We start from the raw sequence: 21,129 nt of genomic DNA, 5'->3' as shown, positions 1-21,129 counted from the left end.
CATGCACACACATGGAATCTGAAGGTACCGATTTTATTCAGTGGTATGATAAAAAACAAGAGAGCCTCAAAAAAGCCTACCCCTTGGTATTAGAAAATGAGACAAAGTATAAAGTATGATGATTTTCATACATTGCCCTCCCTCCACCACCTTTTCAGTGCTTGTGAAAGGAGACTGTAGAAAAATCTGATGCCTGACGGATACTGTAGAAGTGCATCACAGCCTTCTTCCCTTCATGCTGTACTGCGTTTCCGCTCTGACACCTTATACTCTGGTGGGGCACGGCGGAACCACTCTGACCAGGAGCCATCATAGACAGCCACATCTGGTTTGCCACAAATGTATGCTGCCAGGGCAATATGGCATGCTGTGACCCCTTTACGGCATGTGGCAATGAGTGGCTTTGAGAGGTCCACCTTCTTCTCCTGGAACATGCGCTGAAGCTCCTCAGGGCTCTTCTCAAAGCCAGCTTCCGTGAGAAAGTTGAAGAAGGGCATGTTAATGGTGCCAGGGATGTGACCTGGTTCCAGCCCTAGAAAAAAATACCACCAGAGAGAAGGAAACATGAGAATGTTTAAAGAAATATCCAGACAGCAGGATCACAATCAGCAAATACTGTTAAGAGAATTGCTCACAATCTCAGAGGAGGGTGGTTGTATGAAGTGATGGACTGAAGGATACAGGCACCTTAGAGAAGACAAACTAAGGTTGAAATCCTCAAAGATGTGAATATTAGTGAGAGAAATCCCTGACTTCTCAATCTACATCTTCACTGACTGCCTATCATGTATGCATACCAGCCCAGCCTGTGGCTTCTTTACTTTTCATTCCATCCAGGAAGAGCACACACCAACTGCTGAAACTTCCTTAGCCTAACAAAGGGTTTTTGAACCCAAAAGCTTTCTTAAAATTTTTTTCCAACTATTTAAGTTGGTCTAATAAAAGATATCAGATTCACCCAAAAAACCTTGTTTGCAAAATCTAAGATTCTTCATGAGCAGGGTCCTCCGTCACTGCAGAGATGCTACAGCAGAATAGGCTAGACACTAACAGACAAGGTATAAAGAGTAATGCAGAAACATATGTAAGAAGATATCAGACTGGAACACCCTGTGGCCATTTCTGGCCCCTAACAATTAATGTATGTGCCAAATTCACCAGAGTTGCCCATAGTCATATCAGGAGTGAACCTGGCCCTGTGAAATTATGAAATCATCTCTAACCGTCATTGAAACAGGGCAGACAACACAAGTTCTTAAAAGGCAGAAAGGTTATAAAAATGTTCTCAGCCACGTGTTTGGATCCATTTCTCACAGGTTATCTTCTAGGGAAATAGGAACTGGAGTCCATGCCCAGACCTGGCAGCCATGGCACATTTAGGGTCTGATTTGCCCCTACCATAAGGTAAATTGCATAAAGAACTATCAATGTGAGTGGAGAATTCAGACTGTATAGTACTTTACAGCTGGTCTGCCCTGGGATAAACAAGGGTCAAGTTCTCTCTGCTCAGAAACTCTTGTGAAAGCCATTCATATAAACTCATGCTGTCTGAAAATATGTTCCAAAGAATAATGCCATTAATACAAAGTAGATATCAAAAATGATGAATGAGATTTTAACTGTCTCATTGACATTCAAACTCTTTAAGTATGTGCCTGGCTCAATGATCTCTCAGGTCAATGAGAGTTTTTCTGCTTACCTTCATGGGCTTTGGCTCACTCCCCATTAGAGCCAGGGATTGTACATGCTGGCTTGAAATTGTTTTCCAGTGAGTGGAATTAGTTAGGTTTGGATTTCTAAGGAGCATGAAGGAGGTAATTTTTGTGGAGATCAGATCAGTAGGAACCTATGCTTCAAAAAACAAGACACCAGCTGTTCTAAAAAGCATAGGCTGGTCCAGCTAGTCATAAGTTAGCTCCCTTCCTACAAAAGGAGAGGATGAAAAAAAGAGTCCCCAGTTAATTTTAGGTCTCACAATGCCACAATCTTGCATCATGACACAGCATCAGAGTGTCGTGTCATTACATAATGATGTTTCCATATCATCACTCTTGGTTGCATAACCACAGTGTGAGGCTGCAAGACCTGTGACATTTTATTTTGTCCCGCAGGTAAAGGGAGATGGTTGAGAGACAGAGCCTAAAACAAGGATGAGCTTCCTTTGGAAGGCTGTTCTGCGGCTGGGTCACGAGTGACCTCCTTTTCTTCCAGACGGACATTATCCATCTCATTTGCTTCTTGATTTGTCTCCTCTGAGCTCAATAGAAATTAGCTCCAGCTCTCAGTAGGGTCTGCACACTTCCTTGGAAATGATTTCAGCATTGTAGAGCAAATATTGGGAAGAGAACTACTGTCACTCCTGCTCTGCTGCTTTTTAATGAAAACCATGTTTCCAAATGCCAGTCACTCATACTACTATAGACTACTAAAGCAGCACTTGCACGCAGCTTTCAAACCAGACAGCTTTTTGTTGGGAGAAAGAATTAAAGACTCAGGGCCCTAGTCTCTCCCTGTTGAACAAAAGTAACTCCTGGGAAAAGCTATAGTTCTGATCCTGTGCTCTATCATGGCCCCTTTCCAGCAGTTGAACTGCAAAGCTGGTTTATGGGGACTCCCCCAGTATAGGTTGGTTTCCAGTATAATGGTTGTATGCTTCCCCTCTACCTCCTATGTCTGGGCATCCTGGGAGGAGGAGTGTTGGGGTCCAGAGAGGCATGGCCAGGAATTATATGTATTCTGTGATGGCAGAACCGGACCCTTCCTGGGCTATGCACTCAAAAGTGAGAGACTAATAGCAGCAACACAAACTGCATGGAAAGCAGAGTGCACCATACAAGCTCCTCTATGTCAGAGTGTGACCAATTCCTCTCCATGCCCTGAGCTGTCACCTGCCTGCTCTGTCACTTTTCAGGTATCTCCTTATCTAAGCTCAAGAGCTGTATGCAGTTCTCCTCTAAGACAGAGAGCTGTTTCATCTTTACTTTTTAAAAAACATGCACATCACTACAGTTAACAGGGCCACCCACCACCAGCAAATACTTTGTAAACAGAGACACTCAACTGCTTGGCCTCAGAAGTAAGTTGTCCCAATAGCATTGGAATGGACCCTGTTCATTCCTCAACTACCTGGAAACCTAGGAGAACAGATAAACTTCAGGAAGGCCTTCAATATGGTATCCCACCCCATACTGGTGAACAAGTTAAGAGGCTGTGACTTGGATGACTACACAGTCCAGTGGGTGGCGAATTGGCTAGAGGGTCGTACCCAGAGAGTCGTAGTGGATGGGTCAGTATCGACCTGGAAGGGTGTGGGCAGTGGGGTCCCGCAGGGTTTGGTCCTTGGACCGATACTCTTCAATGACTTCATCAGCGACTTGGACGAGGGAGTGAAGTGTACTCTGTCCAAGTTTGCGGATGACACAAAACTGTGGGGAGAAGTGGACACACCGGAGGGCAGGGAATGACTACAAGCAGACCTGGACAGGCTGGACATATGGGCAGAAAACAACAGAATGCAATTCAACAAGGAGAAATTCAAAGTGCTGCACCTAGGGAGGAAAAATGTCCAGCATACCTACTGCCTAGGAAATGACCTGCTGGGTGGCACGGAAGTCCTAATGGACTCCAAGATGAACATGAGTTGTCAGTGTGACAAAGTCATCGAAAAAGCTAATGGCACTTTATCGTGCATCAGCAGATGCATGACAAACAGAACCAAGGAGGTGATACTTCCCCTCTATTGGGCGCTGGTCAGACCGCAGTTGGAATACTGCGTGCAATTTTGGGCACTGCACTTCAAGAGGGATGCGGATAACCTGGAGAGGGTCCAGAGAAGGGCCACACGTATAGTTAAGGGCTTGCAGGCCAAGCCCTATGAGGAAAGACTAGGGCACCTGGACCTCTTCAGCCTCCGCAAGAGAAGGTTGAGAGGCGACCTTGTGGCTGCCTATAAATTCATCACAGGGGCACAGAAGGGAATTGGTGAGGCTTTACTCACCAAGGCGCCCCTGGGGGTTACAAGAAATAATGGCCACAAGCTAGCAGAGAGCAGATTTAGACTGGACATTAGGAAGAACTTCTTCACAGTTAGAGTGGCCAAGGTCTGGAATGGACTCCCAAGGGAGGTGGTGCTCTCCCCTACCCTGGGGGTCTTCAAGAGGAGGTTAGATAGGCATCTAGCTGGGGTCATCTAAACCCAGCACTCTTTCCTGCCTAAGCAGGGGGTCGGACTCGATGATCTATTGAGGTCCCTTCCGACCCTAAAATCTATGAATTAGCTGTTGCAATAGTCCACAGGAATAGAGATGATATCTCAGATAGCTGGAAACCAAACACCACCAAGTTTTATAGACAAGGACCTGGAGTCGTACCCAGATGTTAATACAAAGCCAAAGACACCTTCCTAGCTCTGTGCAATAAATATATGCTTTTATTTCTTGATGGGTTTTTCAGAAACATCCTCCCAGCCTCTGGTTCAAGGGCAGGTTGGGAATATGATGTAGGACAGTGGCTCTCAACAGGGTTGCCACAGCATCAAGCAGTTCCACAAAATTCTTTTGAGGGTGACAGGAGGTAGGCATTTGCTCTTCCTTTATGCAAGGAGATAAGTGCAGGCTCCTCTCCATCTGGCTCTAGTGCAAGGAGCTAAGCTCACACCTACCTCTGTGTGAAGAGCTAAGTGCCTGTTCCTCCCTGCATCCTGGGCGGCTGTGCCCAGAGTAAAGTGCTGCAATAAATAAATTAGTTATTGAAATTGGTGCAGCTCAGTTCACAAGAGTTATGGAGTGATACCTGAAGCCTAAAAAGGTTGAGAACCACTTCTGTAGGAGCATGAGTCCCCTTGGCTTTCAATAAGATTTGTGCTCCTAAGTCATTTGGCACGTGTTTGAAATTTCTATTCTGCCGGCTACATGCCATTTCTGAGTGGTTTTCAATGCCAGCCCTAACATAGAGCACATAGTAATCTCAGTCTAATGTGGTTAACTGTGGCAAGGACAACTCCAGAAACTCTCCCCATGGCTGTGGCAAACAGATGGAAGAAGGCATTTTTGGCCACCAAAGTGGAACTCCAGGAGCCATGGAGGTCCCAGGGTTACCTCCTGACTGCAGATCTCCCTGATAAAGGGGTGGATAAACACCACAGCACCACATACACAGATGTCATCCACTGCTGTCTGTCTAACATTTCTTCTGCTCAGCCAGCATCACCTCCATTTTACCTGGGTTACAGCTGGGATCTCATGAAAAGCTCGTAGCTAGCCATCAGTTAAAAAAAAGAGTTAACTATCTGATTTTGCTGTAAATGATCTGAGTTTCATGTCATTGGCATACCGATGGAATCACTGAACAAGAGCTAACCAAGCCTAGCTCCTTTAGCCTCTTCCAGTAACATAGGATGGCAAGGGCAATGGAGAGGCAGTAGTTTTTCTTTGTACCTGTTCCAGTGTGAATCCATCTTACGGGAACAGGGATGTACAAAACTGCACACTGAATTTCAGATTTCACAACTGCTGTATATAATAGCACACATACTTTTCTATTTCTGCTTCAACTACCTTGTTTGATATGCTCTGGAGCAGTAGTGCTCTACCTTTTGACACCATGGGCTGGATGGATAGTGCAGGGTCAGTCCGTGGGCCCAATTGGGCCCCAGATGCCAGGATCAGGTCCTGAACTGCCTCCGCCCAGACCCACACTGCCTCCCCTCTCCCCATGCACCTGGATTGTGCCCCACATGCTCTGATTGGTCCTGTGCCAACTTTGCCTGGCCTCGCACACTAAAATTAGGCCCATGGCCCAGCGGTTGAGTAACCCTGTCCTAAGGTATATTTGCCTTTTTCAGAGCATGTAGTGCATGTTCCGCACTAGCTGGAGCAGGTGCCATGCTGACTTGTGTCCTGGGTCCTGTGCACAGGGCCAGTCTGGCATGTGCACCATGTGGGCCAACTCAAGACCCAGGGGCAGCACTGGGGGCCAGATGATGGATCCAGCTCATGGCAGTGACATACCATGGATCTCCGGTGCACAGGGGCCAATGCTTGCATTTGCGCCTCCCCTGCCCCCCACCTGTCCTTCTCGTAGCAATACTTAAAGTCATGTCATGCAATAAAAACTCTGAAGGGCCCAGCCGGCACCCCCCAAGGCTGGTGCTCAGGGGCCATGGCTCCCTCCTGTCTCCGTTGGTCTGCCACTGGCTCATGGGCCATATCTTTTACACTCCTTAGGGAATATTTACCTTTTTCACAGCCATGTCACATTCATTGTGTGTTAAGCTACTACACCCCAAAGTTTTACTCCTCTACTATTTCCAACTCATCACATAGCGGCCCCACTTCCTTATTCCTTGTTCTTTTCTTATTTATAATTGTGAAGCCCTACAGGGCTCAAGGACTTTTTGCTGTTTGTTTTATTTTCCTTTGTCAGGTTTAACTCAGCTGGACTTCTGGAAAGGGTCCCATTTCCTGGTATATAAGATATTGCTTTCTTTGCTGATTAATCTCTTTTTCTGTTCTTTGTAGACACTTCACTTACACCCAATATCCTTTCTGAGAGGGTTATTCTTCGAGGTAGGTCTGGAGCTTTTCTCTATAATTTTTCTTCTCCTTTGCTTGGGTTGCAAATTTCAGCTGATTTTTGTACCTTTGACTGAAAGAAATTCTAAGTTTCCCCCAAGCTCTTAAGTTCCTGATTTCTTTAGTCAAGTTGTCTTCAATAACTAATGTCCTTCTCACAACAGCCACATCTTTTGAAATTGAAAACCTTAATTGAAAAACCCTGTCTTGTTTATCATTCCTTTTAACTTAACTACTTGTCTTCAGGGTGGATAATTAATGATTCAACTCCATCTTTCAGGAACTAGCTGAAAAAGAACCATTCAAGTACAATCTTGTTCATCTGTGCCAGGTTCCATAATCCTGGCAACAAGATCTGTCTGTGGTATCTCTAGCTGCTGAAATGGTCAAAAGAATCAGTTCTTAAAGAGTCAGAACAGGCATGATGCAGACTCTGGTGCCTAGACTGATACCTACCAAACTCATCACATTTCTCAAAACCCACCAACTACCTTAGGAATCACATGATCTGGAGGAACACAATGGGCTTTGAAGGAATTTCTGCCGCTGCGGTAACTGATGGATTTAGCAAGGCTGCATTGGGTGGACTAAGGGCAGGTTCAGCTCAGGAAAGCTAGATTTACAGGCATCACTCAAAACAGGAAAGTGAACAGTGAAACACCCTCCTTCCCTGGGGTGCCTTCAGAAAGAGCCCAAGCAGTCCAAAAGGAGCTGGAAAGTATAGGAGTCTGGAGAATAGGAGGGGGCAAGGATAACATCATTTGCAACAAAATGCACCTTTGGCAAGTTTCCATCTGTTTCTGCTGCCTGTAAAGAAATTGAGAAATCTTCAACTGCATTTGAGCTCCTGTACATGTCTGGGCCAAATGGTATCAAGGTGATAGTGTGGGATTTTATAAGCACTGGCCATGCCTACATGAGACACTGACTGTGTGTTAACAACTGCACAGTCATTTAGTACTTGCATACACAAGTACTAAATGACTGCGCAGTAACTGAAGTTACTACACAGTAGCATCACCAAATGGCTTTTAGGTGATACTGATTGGGCAGAAGCTCATTACTACTGAACAGCAGTGCTGCATCATGCTTTGTGCCACACAGCACTACTGAGCAATAGGAGTGAGCTATTGTTCAGTCAGTGTCTCATGTAGACACAGCCACTGTTGTTCTTACTTGCCCGTATGATGGTACCAGATAAAAACCTTAACAGGGAACAGAATCCCACTGTACAAGGTGCTGCATAAACACCTAGAAGACAAGAAGCTCCTAGGGCAGACATTACACATGAACTGGTTTAAGTGTGCAGAAACTGGTTTAAACCTGCAACAGAACAGAAGTTCAGTGCACATAAACCAGTTTAAAAATAGCTGAAACTGGTTTAAGATAAACCTGGTTGAATGTAGTATCAGACTTAACTGACTTGGGGCAAACCGATTTATGCAATGTCTGTCCCAGACGCCTTCCTGATTTAAGTTAAACCAGAGTTCCCCAGCATCCCAGATGCTTTGCAGCCCTGGGCTAGGCTTGGCTCCAGAGGATATGCTGGCCCTGCCCCTCTCATTCCTATCCAGAGCTCTGGGGGAGACTGCAGGCACAGCAGGGTCTGCCTGACTTCCCTCCCTGCTCAAGCAGGGATTCCCCTCTCCCACAGCACAAACCCTAGCCCCATAGACCCTAGGCATGCGGTATGCTAGCTAATGCTGAGAGGTGTCTGTGTGTATGTCTCCAATTTCACTGGGACAGGCAGACAGGACAAAGGCAGACAGAACAGTGTCCACGCAGGGCTTTTTGGAGCTAATCAACAGGTCAGCTGGTACTGTCCCTCCTCAGCGGCAATGCATAGGGGGCGCAGGGGGGTGCACGTGTACTTCCTGAGATCGCTGGTGCACCCCGTCAGGCCACGCTCCCTGTTTAGATGATGGGCAGAGGGGCAGGCAGGACCTCCCCTGCGAATGCCGGCCGGGGAACGGGGCCACCAGCAAAAGCAGCTGTGCCACTTTTTGGTGAGTGAGATTGCCCAAAGGGGGGCCCCCTGGTCAGTGAGATCAGCCACTGCAGAACACCCCCACCCTCCGACTCAAGAGGCACCAGTCACTCATGTCCCTCCTTTCCATGGAAAAAACTGTTTAAGAGGAGCATTGTGGTTTTATCAGTTCCCTGCTGCTTTGCAGCCCTGCCAGATTTGCAGGCAAGGAGAGGGAGATTGAAAAGCTCAGTATCATCAACAGATGCATTCACTGCACACCCCACCCTTTGCCTCAGAGTGCTAGCCAGGGGGTGGGGTCTGGCAACACTCCCGTTCCTTGAGCAGCAATTGTGGGGGTGGGGTGCCTGAGATGATGCAGGTCAGGGTGGGGGTTTAAACCCCACCCTAATCAATGCATCCTCCTAGGACCTGGCCACACCCCCCTCAGCTCAGTACTGTGGAAGGGAAGGGTGGGTTGCTCTACTGCCCTCTGGAGCCTAGCTTGAGCCACTGCAGGCACGTACCTCCATTTCTGGAATGAAAAGGGAATGTCTATCCACCTTCAAATTGGTTCAAGCATTGCAGGTTAGATTAACCTGCAAAGACTGAATCAATTCAGGCTCAGGCTTTTTGAATATCTATCCCTTGAGGTCAGAGACAACAATCTAAACAGGCAGAGTGAACTGACGGGAAGGAACAATCCTCATTTTCAGATGGGGATTCAAGGCCAGAAAGATTAAATGAGCCAATCAAAGAAATCAATAACAGAGTCATAAATTGAGCTTAGGTGAACTGAGTAGTAGATCAGTTTCTTAACTTCAAAATCACCCTTATTACCTAAACTACCTGCAGGTGTTGCAGTTACAAAGGTCATTCCATCAGGGAACAAAGTAAGAGCATAGATTTCAGATTGCACAGCTGGGCATAAACTCTGGTGCTGACAATTTGCACTTGATATTGTCATCAGTTAAGTAGTTCAAAAAAATTCAGCTTCACTAAATTAATGAGCCTCTTGCCAGTGAGCATATGCACCTGGAAAGTTTGTCTGCTGGGGCTATATGTGGGAAACAAATACAATGCTAAAGAGGTATGAACATGGGCCAAGCAAAGTAAAAATAGTTTCAATGTAGGCAAGTGTGTTCACAGTAACAGTGAGGGGTTTGCAGTATCTGCTGCTTGATGACAGCTCCTCACCCCCACTCCAGGGACTGGGGAGAGGGAATATGGAATCCACCATCTGCCAGGAGCATTGTTCACTTCAGATTGAATTTCAGTTTTTACTTCTAGGAACACGCCTACATTCTCAGATTTTAACATGCTAAAAAAAAAAGAACCACCAATAAACCCATCTCCAGAACTTAAACTGCAGTAATCGTTGTCATGCCTCCTTTCCATTCTTGTTAATTCCCATACCACAGCTCATTGTCTAATACAGGCGTGTCAAAGATCTGGCTAATGGAACCCTATCATTCAACCTCTGGTGTTGCCCGTGGGCCTCAAGTGAACTTGCAGGCAGCATTTGGGGTGTGCCAGATGGCCCCTCACTCCAGGACAGGGCTGCATGTGGTGCCTGCTTAAGTTTTCATCTGCTCTGTGACAGATCCAGCACATGTACTGAAGCAGCCAGAGTAGATGCTGCATGCAATGTGGCCCCAGGGTGTCTGGACTGGGTGCCATGTGCAGCACAGTCCCAGACCAGCTGTTCTGGTACACATGCCACATGACACCTGCTCCAGGACACATGCTAGATCCGGCATAAAGCAAGCACATGCTAGAGCAGGCTCTGTGTGCACCATGGTGCCAGAGTGGCTAGAGCAGGTGCTACGTGCAGCACAGTTGGTGATCAGCTGGTCTGGGACTGTATGACATGTGGAGCCTGCTCCAGGGATGCACTGCTTATGATTCCTGCTCTGGCCGGTCTGGGATATGTGCTGGATCTGGCATGGAGTGGACACATGCTGGAGTGGGCACTGTGTGCCCAGACAGGCTGATCTGGGGCACACACCTGTTCCAAGATGCATGCTGGATCTGGCATACAGGGCTGGTATGTGGGCCCAATGTGACTCACAGACCAGGCCCCCACCACTCATGTGGCCCACAGAGGCAGATGAACTTGATACCCCTGGTCTAATAATATGTTTCAGATCCACATATGCGGTTCCCTCCATATGTGGGCCCCATTTATAACCCCACTACATCATGGGTGCAGGGATCTGTCTGCATGGATCTAAATTCAGGATTGTGATCTTTGATTAGGATCACTTGCCTGCTCCCAACTACCCCTCCTCCCCCAACACACACACACACACACACACACACACACACACACACACACACACACACACACACACACACACCCTCCATCCCCCCCAAGCTCTCAAGAAACAGCAACAACAGGAAATGCTTTTGCACAGTTTGAAGAGAGGACTGGCTTTCCACTAAGTGATCTGAAACCAGGAGACAAAACAAATAATCCTGGGATTTATGGAACTCTCAGGGATTGAAAGTCATTCCTATGGTTTTTTGGGAGTGGTTGTGATATATGAACCCTTACAATAAGGGCTTTTAACTTCAAGCAGAGAGAAATTCCATTCCAGGCATGCTGCTATGTATGGAGAGTACACGCAGCTTCCCCCGTACCTACCACTGCAGTTCTAGCTTTCTCTTCAGGCTAATTACATTACAGCTATACAACATCCTCCAGCTTGTCCCAAAAGGGGGGAGGGAAGGAGCATATATCCTGTTGGGTCAGGGTTTAGGGCTCTTTCACAATAAAATGTTTGAGTTTATGGTAAGGATTCCAGGGGCAAAGATCGAGACGAACAAGTTCTTCAGCTCATTTGGAACTGGATTTCACTCTAAAGTTCAAAAAACTTTCCTTAGGTTATAGGGACAAGATTCTGCTTAAAAACAGCTTGGGTTTCTGCTAGCGTACGTAACTAAGATGAGGTGTGGGAATGAATAGTAATAGTGTGCACGTCTCTTAACAATAGAAATGAATTGAACAGAAAAGTCTAGCGATTCTAATTTCCCAAGCCTGTATACAGCTGATTAACTCCCAGCAGGTGCTGGGGAAGGGGGGAACCAGGCCACAATTTTAAACCTAAGGGACATCTACAACCAGTTCTGAATTTCACAATTGTTCCTGTCTTTAGAAACAGATTGAAAGGAAACCCTAGTTCCAAACAGCCCTGATCTCTTCAGGCAGCCTGATCTGCGTGTTGAGGTGCGGGTCCCATCTTATGCGCGGGGAAGCAAGCAGAGGTAGGTATTAGGGATAAGGTACACCTGTACATTAGATAAGGTGTGTGTATGTTAGCATGGGGAAGGGCTTGTGCTCGAGTTAATATGAGCAAACATCCAACCCTAGCTGACAGGGGCACTCCTACCTTCTTTCCCTGGCTCTGGTTCTGTCCCACGAAACCTCCCCTCTGACCTGGAATCCACCACCTGGAACCGCTTGGATTCCAGATTTTCTACCATCTCCTCATAGGTCTTCAGCAGGGACTTGTTTAGGGTGGCTTTGAACACCGCTGGCTCTGGGCGGCTGACCTCCGACGTCACAGGATGCCCCTCTTTCAACCAGTTCTTGAACCCACCATTCAGCACCGAGACTGTTCTGTGCCCAAAGACCCGGAACATCCACCAGGCCCGGGGTGCATAGAAGCTCCCCAAGTCATCCCCATCGTACACCACCACGTGCGTGTCGTTGCTGATGCCCAGCTGCCCAACGTAGTCAGCGAAGCGCGCCTCGCTGGGGAGCATGAGCTCATAGGATGACGACTTGTCTTTACATTCCTCAATATCGAAGAATGAGGCACGGGGGATGTGCCTCTCGTAGAAATCCTGCTGGGCGCTCTTCTCCCTGGGAGCATACCAGGAGGTATCCAGCACTTGCAGGCTGGGCCCAATTCGGTTGGCCCGGACACACTCTGCGAGCCACTTGGAGGAGACCAGAGCTCTGTAGAGGACTTGCTGCACCATGGTGGCGTTCACGCGGTGAACGGCGTTTTTAGTACAAGCATGTGTGGAGAGGCAGCTTGTGTGCAAGGGGCAGGGACCCAGCCTCGGCCAGTGCCAGCCTCCAGTGTCAAGTTCTCAGCCAATCATCTGCCATCGGGAGGGAGGAAAAGGGGGAGAAAGGGGGGGTGCCTTCCTTCGTTTGTTTCCAGGCTGAGCCTCCTGCTCTCTTCAGAGGGCTGATCTGAGACTCCCAAAGCGCCCAGACAACTTGCCAGACCGAGGGAACCGGGGTCAGGACTGTTAAATGCTCCCTGCCTAGCAAAGTGGGGCAGTAAATGGGAGCTCCTCAGGGCGGGGCAAAAACATGAGCTAGTATCCCTTGCCTGGGTGACTGACACGGCCCCAGTCCCCACATCTGACGGTGTTAAGGGCAAACCTCGCAAAAGGCACCAAGGGTAATGGGCCCGGGCAGGCGGGAGGGCCGAGGCCTCAAGCAAAACCGGTGCCTTGGCGAGACCCAGTCTCACCTGGTAAGCAAAGGGCCTGCGAGGCCTGGCTGCCAGGGACAAATAAGGCCCCTGGTGCTAAGGGCCCTGCCCACAAGGCTTCCAAGCCAGCTCAGCCCCAGGCCTGGCTCCCTGCTGCTTCCCCACGGAGTCTCCCTGGGCGTGCCCCGCCCTGGGCGAGCCGGGGCTCGGATCCCGCCTTGGGGCGGGAAGAAGCGAGCGCAGCGCCCGCCGGAAGGGGGAGGCGAGCGCAGTGACTCAGCGGCGGAGGGAGAGGGAGAGGGAGCCGCCTGCGCCCGTCCCAGCCCCGTGCCCCGCCCCCGGCGGGGGGGCACCAGCGCGGCCCTGCCCCGGCGCGGCGGCGGAGGCCGGAGCAGCAACGGGGAGCGGCCGCGGCGCAGAGGTACAGTCGGAGCTCGGTCCCGCCGGCGCCCAGCTCCGGGCTCGGCCCCCGGCAGCGGAGCGCCCTCCGCCGCTGCCGCTGCCTCTGCGGGCGCGGCGGGGTGCCACCCCTGCAGCTAACGCCGGGCGGCCCGGGCTCGTCTGTAGGCCCTCGGTGATTTCTGCAACCCGGGGCGATCCCTGGAATCCTCGGGGATCCCTGGGTCTGGGGCATTCCCCGGAATCCCGGGCGATCCCCGTAACCCAGGGCGATCCCTAGAACCCAGGGCAATCCCTGGAATCCGGAATCTTGGCCTGGGATCCCTGGGTCTGAGGCAGTCCCTGGAACCCAGGTGGTCTCTAGGCCTTGGGTGATCTCTAGATCCCAGACAATCTCTAGATCCCAGGTGATCCCTGGATGGATCACACCTGGACCCCAGCGGTTCCCCACAGCTGGATCCAGTGTGCCTACAGATTCTGATTTCCCGAGCCACCAGGGACCTCAGTTGGCAGGCTCCTGCACAGAGCCGTCGCCACAGGCGTGCATCTAGCATGGTTCACGGACACCCCTGACACCTGCCCCTTCTGGGAGCAGAGGGAGACCCTGGTGCTCCAGTGCCTGGAGTGTGCCAGGCTGCAGCCCCTTTGCTGCCGCCGCCTCCAGATCCTCTTGCTGAGGTTCTGGCTGCACGTCTTCCTTCACCTGTCTTTTTATGCATTCCTCATCTGTGGTCCCACCAGGTGGTGGGACCTCCTGGTCAACCAGATCCTGGCTACAAACTTAGGGTGCAAACTAAGGGGAGCTCTGAGTTGGGTGCTGAGCACCCCATAAGAGATGAGACCTCTCCTGTAAGATTTGAAAATCATAATCTGGGGGGTTTCCAATCAGATTGCTCCTTCACTTAGGTGGACTTGTTAATCAATGAACTAGGTTAATTTTTTTTGCAGCTTCTCCTCCCCTCCCCCCCCCCCCTCCCCCCAAGAGTCAAAGTATAATTCAAACCCTGCCTGGTTAAGCTAGCGGTGTAGCTTACCAGGAAGAAGGCTCTGGCCTGGAGCACGCCCGAGGACTGCGGGGCTACTTTCCTGTCCCTCATGTGATCCCATGGCCAGGCAGAGTATTACTAGGTAGTGTCCATTGGCTGCTTGGACTTGTTTGAGGGCCTTTGGACGCTGTCCGTTGTGCTTTTCTCAGTGTTCCCCCTTCAGCATGCTAGTTATTAACTTCTGACCTCCACTCCTGTCCCCATTTTCATTATTATTCGCCCCAAGGAATTAGGAGCATGGTACGAGGGGCTCCTGTTAATAAAGGGTGAGTATAGTTTACTTGGTGGACCTAGGCCCATAAGTCCCATTGACATGTTACAAGTCCATTGTGCCTAGAGCAGCAGATTCCCACCTCGGGGTGGCACAGTGCCCACCAGCAGGGAGGAGGCTGGGGCAAGCCCAGCCGTGTTAACAGGCCAGTCAGAGCCTGAGTGCTAACTCCATCCTGGGCCTAGCCTTCCCTCCCTACTGCTGTGAACCAAGCCTGTCTTCAGTCAAAGGAGGCCACCAAGTGCATGGCTCCTGCTTGCTGGGAGGGTAACAGATGAAGTAACAGGGGCAAGAGTGAGGGTGGTAGGTGGATCCGGAGGGCTCTGAGGGGGCACACGGAGCTGAGAAGGCCAGCCAGCAGTTGCCTTGGGGAGCGCCACCCAGTCAGAGCTACGGAGGGTGGAGCTGGCACCCCCCTCCACAAGTGCCTCTACCCCTTTGGCCACTGCCACCCTAAAGTCGGGTTCTGCTGCCCCTCCAGTGAATCAAAGGAGGTGATGGGGCACCACCCAGTGCAACTCGGCCTGGAGACGTGTGGAGAAAAACAGGCCCACAGTCACTGGAGTTCTCTTCCCCTGGCTAGAGACTCCTTGGTGGTCTGTTGGACGCAGCGAGTCTGGCTGGAGCTGGAGGTTGACCAGGCGGGCATAGGATTTGATGGGGCCATGCATGGGGAGTGCGTAAAAGGAGCAGGGAGAAGTGCAGGCAGAACCTCAGGAGCAGGTTCCTGAGGAGGCAGGGGAGTGCCTGCGGTCTGTTGCATTTGAAGAGGGAATGCACCAGGGTGTCCACAAAAGGGGCAGGTGCTAGGGGAGTCAGTGAAGTGTGCCAGATACACACTTGTGCAGAAGGCACCGTTCAGACTAGAAGTGGGGTCCTGAGCTTGGAAATAGTCTCTTCATAGAGAAACTAGGAACCCCTAGTATAAAGCATGGCAGAGGATGGGTTATAACTTGTAAACTAGGGACCCAGCTCTCCTTGCTTATTATCCATATTACTGCAACCCCTGGGAGTCCCGGGGCATTTATACATGTGTTCTGGGGGGGGTGGAGCACTTTAATTAGAGTGGCTCCAGCAACCGCTCTAATTAAAGTGCCTGGAGTATCTCATGTATCAGTCATGGAGTGAGCTTTAATTAAATCACCCCCACCGCTATTTTGAAGCGTGGGGATGCCAATACATAAGTCACTGGAGGCTGCTGGAGCGTGGTAATTACCATGCTTCAGCAGACTCGATTAATCGAGTCTGTTCTGTTGCACTCTAATTAAACAAGCAGCAGGACTGCTCTGACACACTGTATAGGCACCTCCAGAGCTCATCAGGCTGAGTGCTGTGCAAGCCTAGATAACAAAGAGGATTCCCTGGTGCAAAGAGCTTGCTTGGTGTCTGGCATCTTCCTTCTGTAGTTCTCCATGACCCTTTCTGTTGCTAATCTCTGATTTTCCTCCTTCACAGTTTGGAGAGTTCAGATAAGCCACAGGGACTGGCTGAACCCAGTCAGGAGTTGAGAGCAATGTCACAGCAGTTCCTCTACCGTGCTTTGGTGTCAGCGAAATGGGTGTCAGAAGCCATCAAGTCCCCACAGCCTGGGCTGGCTGTGAGGCTCTTAGATGCATCCTGGTACCTCCCGAAAATGAAGCGTGATCCCCGGCGGGAATTTGAGGAGCGCCATATCCCCGGGGCAGCCTTCTTTGACATTGACCAGTGCAGTGACCGTACCTCACCATATGACCATATGTTGCCTAGTACAGATGACTTTGCAGAGTATGTGGGCAAGCTGGGTGTGGGAAATGACTCTCACGTGGTTGTGTATGATGGCAGCGATCAGGGGCTCTTCTCTGCTCCCCGGGTCTGGTGGATGTTCCGGGCCTTTGGGCACGATGCTGTTTCCCTTCTGGATGGTGGCCTGAAGAACTGGCAGCGAGAGGGGTATCTGCTGAGCTCTGGCAAGAGTCGGACAGCTCCTGCTGAGTTCCACGCCTCCCTAGACAAATCGCTGGTGAAGAGCCATGAGGACATAAAGAAGAACGTGGAATCTCGTCATTTCCAGCTGGTGGATGCTCGCTCTGCTGGGCGATTCAGGGGGATAGAGGTGGAACCTAGAAATGGTAACGCACTTACTTGACCATCAGCATAACATGCATGGGGTCTAGTTAAGACACAAGCCCAAAGCCATGACTTCTGCTCCCATCTGCAGGTCGAAGATGGAAACTTGCTTGTGTTGAGGATAGGTTTCAGTAGGACACCCCTCAAACTCATCTCTGCCTTACCTCTAAGTTGGTCTTGGCTGAAAGTGATATTTTAGGACCTTTGTAAGGGAAGGAAGCCATATAGCTTAACACAGGGGTGGGCAAAATGCAGCCCGCGGCCTGGATGCGGCCCACCAGGCCATTCTATCTGGCCCGCGGGGCCCCTAAAAAATTTAGAAAATTAATATTTATCTGCCCCAGCTGCCTGTCATGCGGCCCTTGATGGCTTGCCAAAACTCATTAAGCGGCCCTCCGCCCAAAGTAATTGCCCACCCCTGGCTTAACATGATTGTAGGGTCTCATGTTCTATAGGCAGCAGCACACAGTCTTTTGGGAGATCAAAGAAGGGAGAGATGGGGTTGCTCTCTCAACCTCTTTCGCCTTAAAAATAATTAGTACTTCATGTACAGACATGAACTGATCCTCATGATAACCCTGTGAGATACTTAATGTGGTGGCTTGAGAATGAGAGCTGCTGTGTATGGAGCTAAGTAGTGAGGTTTTGTGCTGGAACCATCCTTGATATAAAGATTAACTCCTATCTTCTTCAATGCTTTCCTTCCTCTTCCAGGAATTGAGCCTGGTCACATCCCAGGTTCCCTGAACATTCCCTTTGTGGATTTCCTCACAGAGACTGGCTTCGAAAAGACCCCTGAGGAGATCCACAATTTGTTCCAGGAGAAGAAGGTGGAGCTCTCAAAGCCACTGGTAGCCACATGTGGCTCTGGAGTCACTGCCTGCCATGTGGCCCTGGGAGCATACCTCTGTGGCAAACCAGATGTGGCCATCTATGATGGTGCCTGGGTGGAGTGGTACATGCGTGCAGAGCCTGAAGACGTCATATCAGAGGGGAAGGGGAAGATTGTGTAAAGTGCCCATTCCTGTCCCTCCCATGCAAACACATTGCCTTAGAACAGGATTTGTAAGAGATGTTCTTAACCTTTCCAATGTTTTAAATCATATTGCCATCAAGTAAAAGTCTTGAGTAACAAATCTAAATACACTGGGTTTTAGCTCCTTTCCCCCTTGGCTCACTTCTCTGGACATGTAAGATGCCCTTTTACAGCATCCTATTGGAAGGGTGGGGGAAGGTATTGGTCATGGGATGCTTGACTAATGGATTTAGGCTTGCCTCATGATCTATCTGGATTGGCACTTGGTGAGAGGGAGGATCAACTTGAATTTCTTTCACGGGGATGGTGACTGTGCTGTGTTCTCATTTAATTTTGTATCTATCATTGTTCAGGAACCTGAAATCCTATCTCTCTTGGTTTTTAAAAAATACTTGTCAGATAAGGTCTGAATGAATGATGATAATAAAAAATACACCTTAATAAACTTCAGGGCCTTTCTGCTGAACTAAACATAAGCTGGGGTCATCTTATAGGGAGTGCCTCAACCTCAGCTCATATTAAGCTGAAGTGTATGGAGACATCTCACATTGTTCCTTTCCACAAGGTGTATTTAGTTGGTACAGCTACATTTATTGTTCATGAGGAACACCATCCTGATGACGAGGGGTCTGGGTTTTGCATTTGCCACAGGAAAACACAGACTTTCTCCTTTAAAGGAGAAAAACATGGGGAACTGTGGGTTTCTGCTTGCAGGCTGGCAGAGTTCTAGCCTGCAAGGGGCTGTGTGGGGCTGTAGGGAGCAGGACTCAGGGGGTGCTACATGCATGTGCACGTGGCAGCCAGGTGGGGAGGACAGCATCTGCAGCTCCAGGTAAGTTTTGGGGGGTGGGAGAAGGTACCACAGGCAACATACTGGGGGGAAGGGGGAGCATGTGCTGCCCCAGAGGTCTATATCCACAATGGGGTGCAGGGCTGCAGCCTGGCTAGATCAGCTCTAGGCAGGACCCATCTCCATGGCCCATTGGGCAGGACCTGGCATGGCAGGGAGTGCTGCACTTCCATGGCCACCAAGGTGAGGTGTCTCCTGCCCACCTGGCAGCATTGGGGGGGGCACAACTCTCTGCTTCTGCACCTCATCTTGGCAGCCATGGTGGTGCAGCACTGCCTCCCATTACAGCTCCTGCCCACTGGACCATGGATGCAGCTCCTGCCTGGAGCTGGTCCATGCTGGGGGCAGCCCTAGGCTTCCCTGGGTGCAGAGATCTGGGGAGGGGAGGCACGTGGCCTCCCCTACCATCCAATGCGTTGCCTGTGCCGACACCCTCCCCCACCCCACTTCCTCAAATGCTGGGGGGTTGAGGGCAGGGGGCAGCAGGCTGGGAGTGAGGGGCACCAGCAGTGCCAGGGGGCTGTGGGCTGGGAGTGAGGGGCAACAGCATGGGCAGGTGCAGGACACTGGCGTATCAAGGCTGCTCAGTGCCACAAAGTGGTAAGGGTGGGGGGTGACAATGCCAGTTGGACCTGGATCCTGGTGAGTGAAGGGGGCAAGGGGAACTCTGATTTTCCATCATAAAAACCTCAAATGCCAAAATAGGTATTTAGAATTTATTTTATCATAATGATTGAGGCACTGGTAGGCTTCCAAATTACTTTAAAATTGTAAATAGATCAATAAAACATTGTTTTCAACTGATACATATGTATATATAGTGGCATTTCATTTTAATAGCAGGAAAACATGGATTTGGGGTTTTTAATCAGAATTTAGGGGTTTTCCCCCCAGAGAGTTTGTTATTTTTAAACAGAGGAAACCAGGTTCCCTGCTGATGACACAACTACAGTATCTCTCATTTCTAGGAAGAGATAGTTCTGCTTTCCTGAGCAAGCCATGTGGATCAGAAGATGAGAGGCAAAGCATGCCTTTCCATCATATTTCTCCATGCTATTAGAATCGTAGGGTTGAATGGGTCCCTTCTTCCCCCCATAGGATCTTTTAGTCCAATTCCCTATGGAGGTACAGGATTCACTATTAAACTATCCTAGAGAGATGCTTATCTGGCCTCTTCTTGAAAACTTACAAGTAGGGAAATACCTAGGTACTTTGTTCCACTGTCCTACTGTTCTCATAGCAAGGAGTTTTCCTTTGGAAACTGTTTTAAACATGCACAGCTGTGCCACTTCCAGAGGTTGGACTCCACCAGTTCAGCAAGACATATGCATAATTCTTGGTATGTGAAAAGCTCCACTGTCTTCTATAGGCTATTTATAAATATTAAACATAGAGCAGGAGCTGAAGTACCTGCCTGAACAGGGGTCCTAGGAATAAACTGCCTGCAATAGCAGTCACTTTACCCCAAGGAGAGATTTTCAATTTCCACAAGCTGTTGGGGATTTTTGATAGCTGGGTCAGAGTAACAGCTGTTTTATTTAGTACATTAATGGAAGGAGGAGCTGTCTTTGGGATTCTCCATGTCCTTTTATATGGGCACATTCATGTCTGATGTCCTGGTAATTTGAAGAAAGAATAAGCCAGTTTCTGCTTCAGGTCGAGATGAGCATGTTTTCCCTCCTCAGATCACACTGCTCTTCGAATGAGTGAACAATATGAGGCATATGTTGTGACAGTCCTGGGTAAAATTCCCTCTCATTGCAGGCTCATGAGGCTGTTGTGCAGCTGGATCCTAATCCACGGGGTCTGTTTGGCTCTTAAGCTTCCCTTGCCCTAACTGCCATACTTTTTCTCCCTTCGGCCTCTCTGCTGCATTTCCTGGAACCTGGCTCCCTGTCGCTTACTCACTCATATGAACAGGGCCCAGCTGACTCTGCCCTTCTTTCTCCTAGCTCCTGCAAACTTAGGTATGCACTTTCTCTGAGCTACTCCCCACTGAGCGCTCCTGCAGGTTTACAATATAACTCTTCAGAGACTTCTGATAGGCCTGACAACACACAAACATACCAACTGTGCACAGGATTATGAAACAGATTACTCTTCGTCAACACGAGATATGCAGCTGTAGGCTACAATAAACATTGCACATGGTTTTCTGCCTCAGTTTCCTCATTGCTGTGGGCACTCTAGACCCTTATTCTAAACAGGGGGCAGGATTCTTCTCATGCAGCCCATGGCATATCACCTAGATCATGGATCCTTTTTTTTTTTTTTGGTTAAGCAGTACCACCACACCCTGTAGCAAAACCATGCTCCACTCTTCCTTCCCCAACACATCCACTGTGGCTTTCCCCCACTCCAATCTCTGCAGTTTTAAGCAACACCTTGCTTTATTTGTTCTGAGTTTGGGAATTTTCCACTCTCCACTT

General features: G+C 49.5%; 2 protein-coding genes across 3 annotated transcripts; one reads left to right on the top strand and one right to left on the bottom strand.

The window, feature by feature from the left end:
- Nucleotides 1-14: 14 nt before the first annotated feature.
- TST (thiosulfate sulfurtransferase) lies at nucleotides 15-12,759 on the bottom strand. Its single transcript, XM_006270248.4, has 2 exons — nucleotides 11,931-12,759; nucleotides 15-532 (listed from the first exon to the last, which is right to left on the bottom strand). Exons 1-2 carry the CDS (start codon nucleotides 12,523-12,525, stop codon nucleotides 234-236), a joined length of 894 nt encoding a protein of 297 aa, XP_006270310.1. The 5' UTR covers nucleotides 12,526-12,759; the 3' UTR covers nucleotides 15-233.
- Nucleotides 12,760-13,304: 545 nt separating this feature from the next.
- Nucleotides 13,305-18,295, top strand: MPST (mercaptopyruvate sulfurtransferase). 2 transcript variants are annotated; one of them, XM_006270247.4, is made up of 3 exons: nucleotides 13,305-13,413; nucleotides 16,164-16,816; nucleotides 17,529-18,295. In XM_006270247.4, the coding sequence occupies exons 2-3, from the start codon at nucleotides 16,222-16,224 to the stop codon at nucleotides 17,825-17,827; spliced, it is 894 nt and encodes a 297-aa protein (XP_006270309.1). In that variant the 5' UTR covers nucleotides 13,305-13,413; nucleotides 16,164-16,221; the 3' UTR covers nucleotides 17,828-18,295. The 2 variants fall into 2 exon arrangements, with proteins under 2 accessions (XP_006270309.1, XP_059582401.1); XM_059726418.1 differs by lacking the exon at nucleotides 13,305-13,413 and adding an exon at nucleotides 14,660-14,703.
- Nucleotides 18,296-21,129: the final 2,834 nt, after the last annotated feature.

The sequence above is a fragment of the Alligator mississippiensis genome, chromosome 4 (genome assembly GCF_030867095.1).
Source record: "Alligator mississippiensis isolate rAllMis1 chromosome 4, rAllMis1, whole genome shotgun sequence".
NCBI classification, from domain to species: Eukaryota; Metazoa; Chordata; order Crocodylia; family Alligatoridae; genus Alligator; species Alligator mississippiensis.
This window is presented reverse-complemented; position numbering and strand designations above follow the sequence as displayed.

Bases quoted from the DNA above. Each gene is read 5' to 3' on its own strand.
- TST (XM_006270248.4), bottom strand. From the start codon at position 12,525: ATGGTGCAGCAAGTCCTCTACAGAGCTCTGGTCTCCTCCAAGTGGCTC. The intron at 533-11,930 runs GTAGGAGTGCCC...ATTTTTTTCTAG, and splicing joins ACCAGAGCCAGGGAAAGAAG to GGCTGGAACCAGGTCACATC.
- MPST (XM_059726418.1), top strand. From the start codon at position 14,675: ATGGTACGAGGGGCTCCTGTTAATAAAGG. The intron at 14,704-16,163 runs GTGAGTATAGTT...CCTCCTTCACAG, and splicing joins GGGGCTCCTGTTAATAAAGG to TTTGGAGAGTTCAGATAAGC. The intron at 16,817-17,528 runs GTAACGCACTTA...TTCCTCTTCCAG, and splicing joins AGAGGTGGAACCTAGAAATG to GAATTGAGCCTGGTCACATC.